The following is a 19,015-nucleotide window of genomic DNA, read 5'->3' as shown; positions in this document are numbered from 1 at the left end:
TGTGTATATAAAGGATTACTCTGTGCTCTCAGTAAGTTAAGGAGTAACTGTACAAATGACAAAAAAGTTTTCATGGAGAAAGAGGAAGTACTGACTTTGCTCTTTGCCCAAGTTCTGATGGAAAGTTAGAGTAACATTTGAATGTGACAAAGCCATACTGCAGCACATCTTCGAAGATCTTAAAAGAGCTTTTTGCTTACCTGCTTCAGAGATCAAGAAAATATGCTAACCAAGCTCTGTGTGTTTGTATGCACTTTAATTGTGTGCCACCACTTAAAAGTAGTGAAATCAGCTCCAGAGTGTTGTACAGCAATTGGATATTTAGGGCTGGACTTACAAATCTGGATACTGAAAGCAGCTTTTGGCTTGCATTAAATTCCTCTGTCTCCTTTTTTATAGACAAAATGGAATTGCCAGTCTCTCACTAAAAGCAAGTTGTTGGCTTCTCTTTTCATTTCAGGATTTGGAATTTCCTTTAAGGAATTACAAGTCATTCAGTAAGAAAAAGGTCACAGATGACTCAAAACACTAGGTGAAACAGTTATTTGGTACCTGCTGCTGAAGTTTTGATAATTCTAAATTACTGACAGCCTTTGTTATTGACATCTCTGTATTTAGTTGTGAACTTCAGACTGTGAAATTTAACTTAAAACTGTTCTTTTAAAGACAGTGAAATTGCTGCAGTTCCCCTGGATTACTGTACAGGGATTTCCCCTACACCCACTATGTTTATGTCATTCGAGTGACAACTTTTGAAAAATAAAAGCATAACTGAATGTTTGTTTTAAAGAAATGACAGGTAATGTAGTTACAGGCTTAACTTGTCATGATTTTAGCTGTACTGAAATGCACCTTTCAGACACAGTCCTTTATTCCTGTTGTTTGTACAAAGGTCAGACAACTTAAGGGTTTGTGGCTCTAAGTGAATGTTTACAGTGGTGCCAAATAGATTGAATTTGTGGTGTGCATGGTTCTGGTGGTCCATGTTTGCAAAAAAATCGTGTAGGGAGGGAAATGTTGTCTTTAAAGTCAGGAGTAAAAAGATTCTGTTAGGTATGAAGAGTCTTAAAACTTACTGGTAACAAGCTTGTGGAGACATCTACTTTGCTAGACTTAAGGAAAATTATTTCCGTACAGCTTTCATCTGAACATTCTCCTTTCTTGCTTAAGGTAAGTTGAAAAATTGCTCATTATGTGTTTGCAAGAAAGAAATTAAATAGTAGCTGGCCTCTTGATTTCTCAGTCTTCTGAAAATGTTAGGTTAATCAGTGATGACAAAGATGGACAGTAGCATGGAGATACTCATCTACATAAATCATCTTAGCATTTTTATGCTAAACACTTAGTAAATGGTGTGAATCCAGAGATGCTATGAGTTTACTGCTGATGAGAATGGTCAGTCTTACCTTACTTCTGCTACTTCCCTTATACGAGCACCTCCGTCAACCCCCCAAATCACTTGTTGGTTGGGTTGGGTTTCATATTTCTGTGAGGACAGAGAGGGGAGAAACCCAGGTAGCTCAATCTGGTAAGTGCTAGAGGCCAGGCAGGAGCAGATCAGAGATCTTCCTCCCAGGGCAGCAGTAACAGTCTTGTTAGCTCAGTTGCTAGCAAGACTTCAAGAGGTGTGTTTTCTTGAACAGTGTGACTCAAAGACATGTCCTAAAATCTGTGGCTGTATTGGGTCAGTTTAAAACAAAGGTGAGCAAGCAGATATGTCAGACTGCTGTAGGCAGACATGCTAACTAGGGTGGAACAGAACTAGCTTGTAGGACAGGAATGGTCTTGAAAGATTATTTTAGTTACCTCCAGTTATTCATGAAACTACAGTCATTATAACTGCAGTTAGATTACTAGCAAAACATTAATCAACTTTCAGACTTAAGAAAGGGTTTAATTTTTTTTGAAAACTGACTGCTGAGACCCTGCTGTTCTTTTTGAGAAATGTTTGTTTGCTGGGAAGAGATTGGTTTAATTTTCTTATACAAGTCTGTGATTCTTTGTTTAGCATTTAAGTGTTTCAGATCGAGAAAATGCATGCTATCTCCTCTTGGATAATTGTTTCTTATCAATAGTGACTGTTAGCTTTACTATAGTAGGGTTTGTTCAATATTTCTTTATGGGAGAACAATAATGAGGTAGAGGAAATACTGTATTTGATGGCTTACAGCATTTTATTGTAGCTGCATTAAGAGTTGATAGCTTGAAAATGGCTGTTGTATTAAAAACAGTTAACTAAGCTTTTTTATAAAACTCTGTTCAGTGATTGGGGTCTTATGGTTGTTATTTTCTGCATATAGATAAAATCTCGGGTCAGTAGATACAAACTTTGAATGTTACTTCAAGTAAATGACCGTAGAAATAGATGCTGTTGCCTAAAAAGCTTTCCTGTTCTGTTTTTGTTTTGTTACCATGCTGATGCTATCAGTTCTTCAGAGGAGGCATTTCATGCATGTCAATTTCTATGAACAAAAATAATTTATGTGTGTATGTATGTGTATATATATGAAAATAAAAAAACTTGTGTGATATGAAATAAGTTTGGTGGATGGATAAGGAGAGGATGTAGTAGCTGTGAAATTCAGGAGATGTGATTTTAGAGTTATTATATAGCTACTATAGGTTGCAAACATTAGCAGCTGTTTACCTTATAAACCTATTCAGTACTGTCGATGTTGTGATTGTAAAACTACAAGTTCTGTGTGTGTCTCTTGGGAATATTGGTTTGGGTCTGTTGTTGCAAAATATGTGGCGAGCCACTTCTTGTGAGTGAATGAAACATCTAGAGAAACCTTGAAATATCTTAATGCTCTCTGTGATGGCAGCAGAAGTGCTTTGTTTGCATGACTAGAGATTTTGTCTGTTGAGATGAACACACCTCATTGGATGTTATGCTGAAATCCAAGTGATTGGCCCATCTATTTGGGTAAATTAATTTCTGTGATAGATTCTTCTCTGTAAAGAAAGGAGATGAATCCATTCAGAGGAATCTGAGGAAATATGTGCCCATGAATATGAGCAGTTCTTCAGATATTTGTACACTTTCTTTGAACCATCTTTGATATTTTGGCAACGTCACAATGCTGCAGTCTTTATTACAGAGTCTGTTCTTGCTTTTTCTGTAAATTACTATTTCATGGGATATCAAAACTTCCATTTAAAAATAATGCTAGATAACACCTAATGGTTCTTCTTTGTGTTAACGTTCTGGTAACAAGAAAACCTTGGAGGTACTTTAGTTGATGAAAAAAATAGCAACGTTCAGTAGTTACTGCTTCTTGAATAAACGTCCATAATTTCCGTATTGTATAATAAAGTGTCATCCTGCTTAGATTATGCCTGATTATAATAATATATCTCCTGCGTTTATCAGTTGATATCAATATTTAACTGTTCATGCCTTGTTACATATGCAACCTTAACGGTGGCTGCAGTAATGCTAAAATAGTTGTCCTGTTATCAAGATGATGAATAATTTATTGTGTCTTTTAGGTGTGGAGGGTGATTTATCTCTTGCATCATGCGTGAATACAAGCTAGTGGTTCTTGGTTCTGGAGGTGTTGGAAAGTCTGCCCTGGTAAGTACTCTGTGAGGCAGTTCAAGTACATTTTCTTAGGCTTCTCATGTTTTGGTTTGGGGTTTTTTTTTCTCTAATACATACTCTACTAACCCATATTTCTCTTATGTAAGTGTGCACAAATAAACAAATGTAAGTAATGACTGCTGAAGGTTCCTGGCTAGAATATATACATCGTTACCTGGCTGTATCCTCATCCGTTGGTGCGTTCTCATGTGCTAATGTTTTCTGTACTGGATTGGTTGATGCTGCTTGGTAAGGTTTTTGCCTGTCTTACACAGTAAAGTACATAGCCACTGCGTTGCAGGTCTCTGGCTTCGCTGTGTAACCCAGCTGTAGCTGTGTGGGAAGTCAAAGTACTTTGTGAAACTTACACAGTGGACTGGTTTGCCTGTGTCTAACCTTGATATCTCCTGTCTCTAGAGAGATCTTCAGGGTGCTGTTTGCTTAATGTTTGATAGTAGTCTCTAAAGAACCAGTTTTAAATTTTTTAACAGATACATATTTGCATATTGGTAGGAAGTTGAACATGTTTTCTACACCTTTATCTGCAAGTAGGTATATAGCTGCAGCAGGTAGATGTTTGTAAACCAGAAAGCTCGTGCATTTTAGTTAAACGACGACAGAAAAGTTCGGTCTCACTTAGCTTTGTTCTCAGCAAGTTTGCACAATGTGATGTTCTCAGCCCACCTTAGAGCATTACATCTTTCAGTTTAATTGTGCAGCTTATCATAAAGTAAGGTCTAGAGGTCCAATCTATCTCGTAAGAACTGTTCTCTTACAAAGCAGTTCCTAAAGGAAAATTTAAATGACAAATCATGTTACGGTGTGAAAGAGTTTTTTCCTTCACCTCTGAATTCTTTCTTACTGCAGCATTTCTGGATTTGAACCTGTCTGCTCTGACTTGGCCATTGAGTCTTAAAGTTCCATTTGACTTGTGCTAAAAACATCCTACGTGCTAGGTACACAGGAGTATCCTACTGAGTCTAGTTAAGACTAGTAAATGCTGGCAGATGTTTTTTGACTAATTTCTGTGCTGGCAAATAAGTAGCAGAAGATACAGTAGTTCTAAATGCAAATGTAAAAGCCATACAGCTATACGATGTCCTGTTCAACTAAAAACTAATAATGATTCTGAGAGTTAGACAAACCTTAAATCAATGCATGCTTTAATTGTTACGCTCCAATTGAGAGTAGATAATAAAGGAAGGTGTAGCGCTGCTTCATCTAACAATACTTACTTGAATAGGCGTATACATTTAACTTCCTGTTGTTTCTTATAATTTATAGTTATGTCAGTCATTTAGTTTGCCTTCAAAAATGTCATGAGTGACTGAGCATACACCTAGAACAGTAATTCGTGTACAGTGTTTACAAAATGTCACTACACAAGAAGAATCTTACGCAAACTTTTGTGTTTCAGACTGTACAGTTTGTTCAAGGAATATTTGTTGAAAAATACGATCCTACGATAGAAGACTCCTACAGAAAGGTATATACAGAAAACCTCTCTAGTGTTACAGAAGCTTAAAACTGCAGTACATATTGTCAAATATTTGAGTCGTTGCTTGAAAAAGGATTTGCCTGGTAATACCACATAATACTGGGTAACTTGACAAGTTTGATATGTAGAAGTGCTGTTAGATATTTTGTCTAAAGGAATAATTCAAGACTAACTTTTTAACGTTTAAACATAATACCTTAATAGTTATTAAAAAAAGGGTAATTTTGTTGTCAGAATTGGAAACGCTGTTTTTTTTAAAAAAAAAAAGCTAGCACTTTCTTTCTTTAATAATACTATTAGTCTGTGTGTGCTAAGTATCTACTTGTGGATTTAGACCTGTATATCTAAGGTTCTAAGCTTCTTTGATAATAGGAAAATCTGCAAAAGAGAACTTCGTGCTCACCTTTAGGACCCTGGGGGCATCATACTGTATTCCTAACATTTTAACTGATAGCTTGATACTTTTCCATTAGATGGATTGTTGTTTTATTAATAAGTTAACACAAACCTATCATAAATGAACAAACACAGTGCCCTGTTAGTTTCTCTCTTCGTCAGCATGACAGGCTGAAAGGTCTGACTCTACTTCTATCATCTTGAATCTCCATATTGCTCACTCTTCAGTTTCAGCTGAGACCATGATTAATATTCCAGGCTAAGATAGCTTACATCTGGACTGCTACCAAAAGAGTTAACCATTTGGTGAAGCAGCTTAATTTTCATCTGTCAGTTTCTTAATCTTTCCTTCTTTTTTTGCTAAATTACTTTTCAGATGTATTGATACCCTAATGTAGCTCACCATATGTCCACAAAAACGCCAGTGGGAGGCAAGATGCACAAACCTTAGCTGGGAAAGGGTAAAAACTGCAGGATCTCCTCTTTCAGCACTGGACTATGTTTATTTTGGAATAAAGAGGCTCCATTAACAGCCATTACAGCCTATAGCCACCAGAACCTCTTCTGAACAGAAGTGGAATTAGTGGGGACAAAAGTATAATTTCACACTTGTTTTCTTTGCCCTCATAAAAATCTGTATGGTGGGAAAATCCTAGTTTGTCTTAAGTATGTGAGCTTCCAGTGAAGCCTAGAACTTTTGTTAAAGAGATAACAGCAACAACAAATTCTCCATAGCCGCTTAACTTTTTCTGTATTAGAGAAGCAGGAATTTTGGACCCTATCCCAGTGTTTGGTGCAGGCTTTTTCTGGGTCAGGCCCAATAAATGACTCCAAAAACATTCACAAGCTGTACTAAAGTGAAATGCTTCCTTTGTTATATATTTACATTCGTCAGATCATACTAGATTCATGATGTTTCCTGGGCAAATTTTTCTAAAGACTATTCTGTGGAGCCTGAAAAAGTAAAATCGTCCTAAGAAATCTTACATTTTGCTAATAATTTTCTTTTCCTTTTTTTTTTGGCCAGCAAGGATCTTAGAATGTTCCTTTCAGATTTGGTCCTGAAATGACTAGAAATGCCTTCATGCATTCTTCTTTTCAATCAGTCTTGCTTAAGTTTGGACAGAAATCAAAATGCAGTCATTTTCTTTCCTACACTGTTAGTTAAAATTCTGACTTGCTTCTTGACCTGGGTGACTCTAAAATGTATTAGTTTAGCAATTGCAAATCTATACTATTAATGTTAAATCTAATTTTATAACATTTCAAGTTGAGAGGATGTGACTGACTTGAAATATTTTGAATTTGCCTGGAATTAAATAATTGAGCATGAAGTCTTGAAACTTGATTCCTTGATTTACTTTCCCAAATATTTATTCAGAAAGGTAATAGATTCTGCTTAATTAGGTAAATAACTTTGTCAGCAATACATGCTAAAATAGTGGTTATTGAAGGAATCCCTGTCCCTGTGGGACGTGAGAGAGATGTGAGAGGAGTAGAAATCCTCTCTTCCTCAGCCTTCAAGCTCAAATCTAGTTGCAAAAGAAAATCATAGGCTGGTGATATTGCATATATTCGGAATTACAGAATATTGAGGATTGGAAGGGACCTCTAGAGATCATCTAGTTCAACCCCCCTACACAAAGTTCTCAGTGCTGTTCTTCTAACTAGGAATTTTACGTGCAAATGGGAACACGGGAAGTGTACCAGTAGCTTGAAAGAAAAAAAATGGATAGCCTACTTGATACAGCTTGAGGGCACTTCCATGTTCTTTGCTGCCCTCACAACTTTTTTTTTTTTTGAGGGAGAAACTAGGTGCAGAAATTCTGAAACAGATACAGAAACTGATCTGACTTCTTAAACCTTCCATTTTTGTTGCAATTTTTTTCTAAGCTGGAGCAGTTTCCTGATTAGTGTCGCTAAAGGCTTACTTTTGGGACACCACTCTCAGCGGTTGGCTTGTTTTATTGTTTGCTGTGTACTACTTATTCTCCTGATGATCTAAATTGCCGTTAAATGAGCATTAGTATGCTGATCCAACTTTCTGGTTTTCACCTGTACCTTTCTTTCAATCTGAATGATCCCTGAAACAAGTAGAAATTAGTTGTGCTGCTTGCTGATAACCATCATTACAAATTTAGCAGCCTCCTTTTAAATAATCAAAAATCTCTAATCACTTTGCAAAGTGGTACTTGGCTGCTGACACTGCTTTTGAAAATGTCACTAAGACTCTTTGAAAAGCTTCTTCCTGCTGTTTTCAAAGTGTATATCCATATAAACTTCTTAAGCCATTATGTTGCTTTATGCATTATGAATTTGCTTATAAAAATTACACAATTCCTAGTGTCTTTGGAGAGGAGAGTTGCAAGACGAAAAATTCTAATCACGTCTTTCTCTTTTGACAGCAAGTTGAAGTAGATGCACAACAGTGTATGCTTGAAATCTTAGATACTGCAGGAACGGTATGTAGAACCAACTTCCCTAAGTACTGATTTTAAAACCCTCAAAAGCTGTAAGGATGTAAATGGTAATGTGATTCCCTCTTCATTCTCTATAAAGAGTAGCTGTGGTCAATGCCTTGGATTAAAGGATGTTCTGTAACAGTCTAGTATTTAGGTGCATGTTACAGCAGAAAATAAATTGCGGAGTTCCTGTGAGCTCATGTTCTGTGATAGGGGAAGCATGAGACTGCATTTTAAAAGAGACTGTGCTGCTGATTTACGTTTACATTGCAAGGAAAATGTAGGCCCACTGGTTACTCAAGTTTGATTTCTGTTACTGTAGAGAATACGTGCTTTCTTCTCATTTCCTCTTTCTTTTATATGAGAGATGTACTTTGACATTGGGATAAAAATAGTATCGCTTTAGTCAGTTTATGAGAATTCGAAGCACAGGGTTTATGCTGACCTTTTGCATACTGGTCAGGTTTTTCTCTAGCTAGGTCCAAAATTACTGAAACCAGTCATTTCCTTCATTGATTCCAGTGTAACATTTGTTCTCTAAACTCTGATAATAATCTTGTCCAATAATAAAACTCCATATCAGAGTGCGGCCATGTAAAACTACAGAAAGATGGAGCAGCTGTTGTCACAAAAAATTGTGGTTTTCATCTGACATACAGCAAGGGGCTTGGTGGGTGATTGATGGGGCACAGGATAGCTGGGTCGCCAATGCGAGAAAAGCAGATGTTATTCCACAATCACGTTTTCAAACAAAGAGGAGTCCTAATGTTGCTGTGCCGTGCACCAGCGAGTCTTCATATGCAGTATTGTCAGTGAATTCTCAGAAATGTGACAAGGCTATTGAATGACTCTGTGTTCTAGTCAATCTTGAAAGTTACAGTTTAACGTAGGACAGTGCCTTGAATAAACGGAAGTTGAAAAGGGACACATTTAGTTTGTGATGCACTTAAGAGTAGGATCAGGAGATGGGAAAAAGTTAATATGTAGGGAGAGATTTGGGAGGAATGTAACTTCTGTGATCTACAAATTAGACTTTACCTTCTGCTGTAACTCTTTGTTTATGATATTACTCACGTTTCTGTGACATTTTCCCAGACTGTAGCCTTTGGCAATATCTAGTTGTTGTGCAGCTACCCCAGATAGTGTTTCAAATTTCAGATTTCTTTGAAAGCAATTCAGTTTACTATAATGCTTATAGTAAACCAGTAAATATTGATCGGAGGCTGGGGGATGTGGCACAAATGCATTGTGATCTGTTTGTACTTGTGATCCATTTGTGACCTGAAACATGTAGCAATTTGTGCTAGGAAAGTGCAAATTGAATGCAACATCTTTATCTGCTTTTTAATTACAGGAACAGTTTACAGCAATGAGAGACCTATACATGAAAAACGGACAAGGTTTTGCATTAGTATATTCCATCACAGCACAGTCCACATTTAACGATTTACAGGATCTAAGAGAACAGATTCTTCGAGTCAAAGACACTGATGATGTAAGTGTCTCTATAAATGCTTAATGCTTAGAGTTTTCATTACAGATGTTGTAATGTGTAGGCTGTGATCAGATAACTTTCAAGGTCTCAATTAAGAGACAAATCAACCACTAGATGCGTAGTACAGAAATGCAACTCTTAAGACAAACTGTAGAAACTGTAACTTGCCATGTGATATATAGAGAATTATCTTTAATATTTTCCTTTAAAGTACTCCAGCTGAAATTGTATAAAACCTTATTTGCTAGTACTGCAGAAAACATTTCTAAAGCAATTCTATTCCTACCTCAGTTATTCTCAATGATATTTTTAAAAAAGCTACAGTTTAGCTTCCCTCTTCAGTGTGCCTACTCTTTATGGAATTTTAAAGCACAAAATCCTAAGTTCTTACAGAAGACAGTACTGTGAGCTTGCACATTATTTAGTTCTTGCATTTTGTGTGTGTGCTTGCAAGTAAGTTTGGTTATAGTATTTCCACCCAATTTCAAGAGGCACTTCTTAGCATTTTTAAAGCTATAAATAGAGGCTAAAACAGTCCAGTTTGCAAATTGTTTTTTTAGAAGCCCTTTTTTTTATTATTATTTTTTAGAATAAAATAATTATAATTTCTCCTCAGTTGGAGGAAATGAATACTAGTCCCTTGATTAAAGGAGGAAAGGTATTTCAGACATGAAACAGCAGTAAGAGTATGTTTAACAGAAACACCTTGTATGCTGTAGCCGTCAGGCAAGAAAAATTTCCTTCTTGGAAAAAAAAAAGCAAGCAATGAACAGTTTTTTAAGTGTTCTCATTTAAACTGTGCTCATGGAAACTTTGTTGCCTTCCTTACCACATATAGCCACATTACACTTCTGCTGTCAGCAGACACCAAATATATTAAATATTTCAATTTCAGGGAAGTTCATTGTGACTTTTGTAATACAAACCCACCTTGCACTTTGTTATCTGTAAACATTTGCAAGTCGTGCTTATGTTCAGATTTCTTCTGGAAGTGGTTTATTACCCATTACCACAAATGTATCTCAAAGGATAGTATTTAAGCTGCATGTACCTTTCCCATCCAGAACCTGCCATGGTATAGCCTTGTTTAGCATCAAATTAATTTTATACACTAAAACCAAGGTAAATATTTGAAACCTTGGTTTACATGGTACATTTATGCTGACTAGCATAAGCTTGCTTTGATAGTATTTTGGTATCCTTGGATTTATATTTCTTTTTTAAAATACTCCCTTCAGTTTTGAAAGCCATTCCATAGTATCAGAAGAAACGTAATGAACTTCAAGTTGAGACTTTACATAAATTTCGGTGAGAACCAAAGTTTTGCCTGTATCAAAGCTTTGACATGATTTGATTTCTCAGTGGGAGGAAATTAAATGGCTGACATACTTGTTGAATTTGAAAGAAAGGTTAAGTGTTGAAAAACTTATCTATCTCCTTAAATTAGTAAAAGGAAGGGGGAAAAAAATAAAGCCCAGCTTTGTATGATTGCCTCTTCTTGCCACAAAGCTCAATTCAACATGTTCTGCAGTTGGAAATTTTGGTAAGGTGTAGTATGATTCTTGAATTTCTGTATGTGAGCTTGCTAGTAAGAACTGTATGAGCAAAATTGCTTTTGAAAGGAGTGCAGATATGCTGAAAATAGAGGAATGGTGAAAGGAACTTTATCATCTTTCATGCTACCCAACACAGGCCACTTTTTTCAGGATTTCTGAACATACAATAATCTTGTAGCAGATTCTTCAGTGGACTTCTTGATGCCTTATAAAATCTAACAATCTCATTAGGTTATCTAGAAGATGTGAAATTTGCTCAACTGACAGTGTAGCGAATCCCCAAACTTTTACCCCCACCCTGCCAAACGGCAGGCAAAAAATGCAGTCACTTTGATTGGAAGATGGAACAACTGTAAACTCAAGTCTCAATTACAGCAGAGCTTGATTGTGGATCTTCTTAGGATTCTGATATAGGATGTTTGATATGCGTGTACATTCAAAAAATTTTAATCATTTCTTTGTTGGTATTAAATTGTGTTTTAGGTGCCTATGATTCTGGTTGGCAATAAGTGTGACTTGGAAGATGAAAGAGTTGTGGGAAAAGAACAAGGTCAAAACCTAGCAAGGCAATGGAATAACTGTGCATTCTTAGAGTCTTCTGCAAAGTCGAAGATAAATGTTAACGAGGTAAGACTCATCACCTATGGGGAGAGAGGTGGCTGGGAGACAGTGATGGGACACTGTTCTGGTAACCAAATGTTTACAGTTTGTCAAGGAAAAGCTCAATTATGAACAACATTCCCTATAATGGACAAAATTGAGCCCTACTATGTTTATATTAAGGGATGTATTTGGCTTTTATTTGGGACTTCTGCGAATTTTAGTATAATTAGTTTTCAGATTATATTCCTATGAACTTTAGCTAAATACTTTTTTCTTGCTACATTCCCTAGTTGATACAGTCTCTATGATCTGAGAATGTACTGATAGACTATTCCTTAAAACTATTTGATTTAAATTATTGGGTACTAAATTATTTGAGACAGTAAGAACAAAAAATCTTGAAGATCTTGTCAGAATTAGCAGCTCTGTAAAGAAAAAGAGAGGCAAAAGTCTCTCTAGTATCTAGCTACTTATTTAGCAGGAATTAGGTGACTGGTCAAACGTGGGTTTTTGGAACTTGCTGTAGTGCATGCTTTCTTATCCAACAGGAGTGCCAGCACAAAGAAACAGATGCAAAAAAAAAAGAGAGGAAAAGACAAAAAAAAAAAGAGAAAAAGACTGTGTTAGTATTTGCATTTCTGGAACAGCTTTAATTTTATGATAAACTCTGGTGTTTTCTGGAAAACATTGTTTGCTGCATCAGTCAAGTTGAAAGAACCCATGTGCAAGACTTGCATGTAGTCAAGAGAGTACGATGGCTTTAACCACAGCTGATTTTAAAAATGAGTAATGTGTATTCAGTTAGTTGGGAGTTTCTGGAAACTATTGAGTTTTTCTTAAATACAAGTTAGTCAGCAACATAAAAGTCATACATTTAATAAAGCAGAACTTACTTCTGTCAAATACTAAAAGCTCTGGTTGGAATGTTTGCTGCTTTGCAGCCAATGCTTAGGAAACTCCTAGACTGGCTTTAATATGAGGACTCACTTGACTTAGGAGATGCAGAAATAGTTGGAACAATGTCAATTATGAATGAAACAGATGCTGTTTAATCATAGTATGTAGACTTGTCTTAAATTAGCCTTTCAACAAAATCATGTTCTAATTGGGATTCTAGGAAACTCAAAGTGTGAGTCTCATACAGAGTTACTTTTCTAGGAAATGTTACACTTATGTCATACTGTAGTCCTAGGGAGGCTGCTGAATTAATTCTCTAGGTTTTGGTAGTTTTAAAGGATCTGGAAAAGTGTGATCTCATTCAAGTACAAGAGCCTATTACTGAATATGCAGTGTACTTGAGTTACCATGAAAATGTGTAGTTAACCTACTAGAACTTTCTTTAAAAGAATATCCTTAATGATCTGAGATAAAAGAAAGCTGTGGCCTGTTTCTTGACCTCAGTGCTAAGTTGTGAAGTAACAGCATACAGTAATTGATCCATTGAAAGTGGAAAACCCTTATCAGACCATTATCTTAAGCAGAAAAAAAAATAGGTATTAAGTATACAATTTAACTTTCTGACTTTGTGATAACTAAATATTTACAGGGGTTCTTGAGTATGTGAGTACGCTATGTGTTAAGCTTAAGGTTGTGACAGAAACCTCTTAATTACAATAACCAACTGATTTTTATATTCTCAGATCTTTTATGACCTTGTGCGACAAATTAACAGAAAAACTCCGGTGCCTGGAAAAGCACGCAAAAAGTCATCATGTCAGCTACTTTAATACATAGCTGTACTGTAGCTCTGAGCCAGGTAAACCTTCTACAGCTTTCTGTGTATTATGGCTGTTAAAAAAAACCCAGAACAACAAGAAGGGGAAAATATAACTGTGGTAGCAGTTATATTGATGCAGTCAACTTTGAGAATTCTTGATCCATGTTATCATAGAAATTGTTATGGTCTTTATTTTGCCATTCCAAAGCCAGAACTACAAGTGTGCAAGATATTCACACAAGTATCATGTGCTTTTTCATGCTTTAAGGTGCTAATAGAGCATAAATTAACAATGTTTTTTCTGATACTTCAAAACTTTAGCTTTTGGAAACAGGGTTAATAGGATATAGTGCAGGAGCTCAGTTATCAGGAATGTACATTATAAAGTATTGCTGTTTGCATGCTGAAATGTTTCTTCCTGATTTGAACTCCTGCATGTGTTTGCATGATGTCATAGGAATTTAGCTTGCTTTCTTTGGACTATATGGATATTTTATACTACTTTTTAGTATATTTGGAAAGAACAGTGAAGTGATCATTGTAATGCTCAAAATATTTGACCTGGAGCTATTGGTTACTAGATCAATTTCTTACTCATTGGCAGCTGGCTAATGTTACACATGACTAAATCCACGCTTTAAGAATGCTGCTGAAGGCTCAAGCAAGCTCCAGCCTGCTCTTTAAGCAAACCTTTTCAGAACTTCAAACCTTTCAGAACTTCAGTCAGCAGGCATGAATTTTTTTTGCTGCAAATTGTTCTTGGGCAAGTTGTTTCCCTCTTTCTACCTCCAAGCCTTAGTATGGACAGAGGTCTCTTTTCATACAAGTTGCCCGTTGATCTCAATTCCCTTCAGTTTTACTGGACATACTGTGGTTTATTTGCTTGAGTGCTATGATCCTTTTTTTTTTTGTCATTTTATAGAGCTATTTGATACACCAGAGGATCCTGGTAGGGCCTTACCCTGTCATAAATTGTAGGCTTTTCTTAATTTTCAGGTAGTGCCACGTTTAACTCTTTTTGGTAACTTACCAAATTTGAACAACTTGAATCAGTTCAAAGTAAAACTAAGAGAGTTCTAAAAGCATTAGATGACGATGGCAGACAAGGTTGCTTCATTTCCTTAACAGGGCTTTTGATTCAGGAGCTTTGATCCTCCAAACGTGTTTTTGCCTTCAAAACCATTGGAACTTTCATATTGTAAGGAAGAACCAAATCCCACGCACAGTCCTACTAAAACTAGTCCCACTTCCACGGTTCAGCTTGGGTTACCATATGCATCTCAATTCAGTTTTACTAGTTGAGATAGTCTGTTATTTGTATGTATACAGTAGAAATATTAGTAGGGAAGTGATAAGGTTGTTTCCTGTTTGCTAAGAACTTTGCTAGTACCTGTCTTAGTCATTTTAACGGAAGAGCAATGACAAATAGCTGTTACTTAATCTTCTTGTTTTGTTGTCACAGGTCTGAAGAACTGTTGCCCAATTCAACAGTGCCAGCATTCCAACTTTATTAAACCTACCAACATCTTAAATGGACTTTCCTGTGGTGGTACCCTTTAAGAAATGGATGAAAGCTACTACATCAGTTTGCACATTCTAATCACTTTCCAGTGTCATGAGAGATTTTTACTTATAAATATTCTAAGTGTATGCAACTGGTAAAACCAGAGCCTACATCCAGTATTACTGATAAGAGACATTGTTCATCCACCAATGTTGTACATGTATGAAAACTGTGTACTGTATACTTCAACAATCCCCACTTTCTATTGGAGAGTACAATAATGTAAATCCTAAAAGCACCACTATTTTAGCATAATAAAAGAAAGTCCAAAGAGCTCCTATATAGACTACTCCAGATAACTTTGCTTCATCGGTATTTGTAGCTTATTGTAACTTTTTTAAAGAAATACAGGATCATCATCATCATCATCATCGTATTGTACAAAAGCGCTTTGATTAACACGACAGCTATATAGTTTTTTAATTTTAGGAAAAACCTGTGGAGACAGTGATCTAGTTTAAGAGTCCTTTCAGTATAACGTCTGACTAAAGACATGGCCTTTAATATCTGTTGGGAAGGAAATGTCCAGACTTTTCAACCTTTTATTGTATGTTTCCTTTTCCTTGTTTACATAGGGAACAATGTTTATAGTTGTGTGTACAGTGGGGGTCTACAACAAGAAGTGTATATTTTAAAACGATTTTTTAATGATTTAACAATTTTTTGTAAATCATTTTCAGGCTTCTGCAGCTGTAGATTCTCACTGTGAATTCCCTTGCTTGCTCATGCATAAGTGTATTTGCAATACCAAATATACAGGTTTAGTACTTTTGCCTGTTAGTGATTGTTTTACATGTGTAACGTTTTGGTTGAGATGTTAAATGGTGGAAGAGTACTGTGGATGTGAATGTGGGAAGTAATTTTAATCATGTGTAATTGGTCACAGGGCCTAAGTTGCAGTAATTAACTTTTGCTGATTTATTTAACAATGCCTTGTTGCTTTGTATGCATTAACGTTTGGGTGTAAAGATTGTGTGTATATCCAACAGGGAGCCACAGTATTTAAATTGACCAACCTAATGTTACAACTGCTTTGAGGTGGCCAAATGTAAACTAAAAGCCTTAATTAAAGTGGTGCAATTTTGTATGACTTAGCATCAGTAGTTCAATAAATTTGGATTGCCATGCAAGGGCTTGCATTACAGTTATATACTACTTGAATGTTTTGTGTTTTAGTAGTGCAAGTAAATATTGATTTGAAATCTTTTACACAGCGCAGCTTTGTACATCTTAGGATGAAAAAGAACCATTCTGACTTTGTCTTCTGACAAATTCATGCCGTAGATATTTCTAATAGCATCCCATCTGCTGGGGTGGATGAATTTCTGAAATTCCACTTCGTTTTGAACTTGTAATATGCCAAGTTCTAGTGTAAGGGAAAGTCTTAACAGAAAAGTATCTTCAAAGAGTAGACATCAGTGACTGTTTTGGAAACTTGAAAATATATTGCCTGCTATTTTCCTTCTTTCCAGGAAGAATTAATTGTTAAAATGGACTTAGTATAGCTGGGGGAAAAAAAATTCTTGGGAGAAAATAGTTTTTCTACACGATTAAACCATATTTGTTTGGCTTCAAGGAAATCTGCAGAAGGGCGTTCTTGCAGTATTGAGTGTAGAGTTTTGCAGGCTTTAAATATGTTAACACTGTTGGACTGTGAAGTGGAATGTGTGGACTGTGGATGATTTCCTCATCTTGGCTGTGCTGCTGAAAATTAATGTCACACCCAAATACTTGGTACCTCCTGTTTCTCTAGCACAGAATCTTCAGAGCTTGTTCTAATCCATTCCTGCAAATTCAACCAGGTTAGATTAGCGAATACTGTTAAGCTTTGAGATAGTTCACGTTGCCCAAAGAGAATTAAGGACCCTGACTGATCCTTCCTGCTGGCATATTCATTAGTCACCACCATTGTTTAATGGAGGTAATACACTTGTTCAGAGTCAGAGCTAAGGCTGAAATTCCTTTTCATTAATCCTTAGAAACCAAAAGATGCGGTTGATGATCCCCATAAATATCTCTTTTCGTAGTCTCTGCATCCCAATTGGTCCTCAGACTGGAGCACTGGATGCTCCAGTTCTGTTTGTTTCTACTAGGTACCTTCCTCCTCAATGAGCTGATCTGTATTTTTCCTCCTTCATTTCCAACCTCTGCTTATTCGGGTCTTATAACACTTTTATGTCCCAGTTGTCCTTTTATCAGTCGTCTTTGTAACGTATTTCTTTTCCAGGCAGCTGTAGAGATGGCATTGGGTGGGAGGGAGTGAAAATTCTTTGATAACATCAGAGAGAGGAGCCTGGTCTGGTCGGTGTCCAGCTGAAGAATATTGGTTACAGGAAACATCATGCTTTGTCCTGAAAGCTCTGTACTGAAGTGTTCTTCATTGCTCTATTGAATTGTAAATACAGTTCCTTGGCATTAGAGGTACTCAGTTTGATCAAAAAGGAAAGTAGAATTTTCAGAAACTCTAGACTTTACCATCTAAAGATTGTGCCAAGAAAGTGAAATATAAACCACCCTCCCACCCCCCGTATTTAGAATTTAGGCCAGCTTTGTAAAGCCCAACAAATCACAACCCTAATAGGTGATAACTAAACCCCAGTATTTTTCTCCTTGAAAAGTTAGGCAAGCTTCAAGGGAGCAGTGGCCTGATTCTTAACAGGAAGATGCTTGACAAAATAATGCTGAGGAAGTGATGGACACTAAGCGTAAGGAAAAAAACACACAGAAGAATTTTCTTCATATCTAAGTAATTGCGGCATAAGAAGCTGTTCCTGCTGAGGACATGGACATCCAGTTCCCCACAGGAATGGGAACTATGTAAGCAGTTACCAATTCTAGAAAAGAATCCCGTCTACTCAAATCTTTGAAAGAATCTATTACATATCTTCAGGATAACTGTGTTGTGTACCAGCGCTTAAGAAGTTCACCCTTTTGAACTACCTGTACAGAAACAGAATACTTCTCATAAAGCTTTGGATCAAAATGTGCATAGTACATATTTTGATAATTAATGCAGTAATTTTCCAAATTCAGTATCAACACACATGTATTACTGCTTGTGAATTATACTGCTCATGCTTACAGTGCACACAAAGGTCATGACTGCTTTATTTCCACACGAATCTGAAATCGGTATATGTCAGTATTTAAATGTCTGGGCTTTCTATGGAAAAACAAAATGTTTATGTCACGAAATATAGAACTATTATTGAATGGAATTGCACTCTTTCTATTAGGACTTTTCCTTGCAGTATAAATTTTTCATATGCCTTAGTTCTTAAAGTGCTTCATCATTCTCAAATTATTCTGTGAAATGAATGTCTATTTGCTGAACATAGAAGAATATTTTGAGACACTGCAAGATGGTTTTGGATGTCCAAATGAATGAACTGTAAGCTCAAATGACTACTGTTCTGCATAAGAGAATGTGACTTCTGGCAAAGTATTGTAGAGTTAGATATTAAGTTTGTTTCAGAAGATGTACTGATACAGTATGCTAGAAATAGGACTTTGGATTAAACTGTGGGCTTTTCTAGTGTAAATAAATAGAGTTGCTGTTTCCTCATGGGTGAACATTAAAAATGAGGATTTTCTTCTTTTAAAACACTCCAAACTACGGATGAATCAGATTGATGATTTTTCCAAAGTTTTCTAATCTTTACTGGTTTGGGGGGAGAAATTTTGCTACAATTCTCTACTAGTTCTAGATAGGCTTCAGTTTAGACATATCAACAATAGAAGGCTATTTCTAGATGTGAATGGTCAAAAGTAGTCTATATATAGCTGTCTGGCAATTTTTAAGTCATAACACAAAGATGCAGCCAGGCATCAGCATAGACAAAGTTTTTTTGTCCAATTTTAAACTGCTGCCCCGGGAGCATAAGATTGTACTTCAATTTATGGCTTTTATTTTGCCTCTATATGGGCAGGAGAATAAAAGCAAAGCAAAAGTTGCTCAAATACATAACAATGCAGTCGGGTGTAATTTCTCTAAGGTAGCATTAGAGAAGCAGAGCTCTTAATCAAATTAGGTTCTTAGTTCTGAATATCAAGTACCTTATACTTACCTAATTTAACTTTTCTGTTCTGGAAAGTAAGCTCTGGAATGATACTTGTATTTGTCAAAAACTTTACATTCTTA

At 36.2% G+C, this 19,015-nt stretch overlaps 1 protein-coding gene across 1 annotated transcript in view; it reads left to right on the top strand.

The window, feature by feature from the left end:
* Positions 1–16,004, top strand: part of RAP1B (RAP1B, member of RAS oncogene family) — a 31,167-nt gene extending 15,163 nt beyond the window's left edge. Inside the window, exons 2-8 of the mRNA XM_062016590.1 lie at positions 3,493–3,577; positions 5,001–5,069; positions 7,883–7,939; positions 9,294–9,434; positions 11,474–11,617; positions 13,234–13,349; positions 14,773–16,004. Of these exons, the coding sequence (XP_061872574.1) occupies positions 3,521–3,577; positions 5,001–5,069; positions 7,883–7,939; positions 9,294–9,434; positions 11,474–11,617; positions 13,234–13,320 (555 nt within the window). The 5' untranslated portion in view covers positions 3,493–3,520 and the 3' untranslated portion in view covers positions 13,321–13,349; positions 14,773–16,004. The remainder of the gene's footprint in view (positions 1–3,492; positions 3,578–5,000; positions 5,070–7,882; positions 7,940–9,293; positions 9,435–11,473; positions 11,618–13,233; positions 13,350–14,772) is intronic.
* The last annotated feature ends 3,011 nt before the right edge of the window (positions 16,005–19,015 follow it).

Source organism: Colius striatus, chromosome 1 (assembly GCF_028858725.1).
Source record: "Colius striatus isolate bColStr4 chromosome 1, bColStr4.1.hap1, whole genome shotgun sequence".
Taxonomy (NCBI): domain Eukaryota; kingdom Metazoa; phylum Chordata; class Aves; order Coliiformes; family Coliidae; genus Colius; species Colius striatus.
The sequence above is the reverse complement of the archived record's forward strand: the minus strand, read 5'-3'. Positions and strand labels throughout refer to the sequence as shown.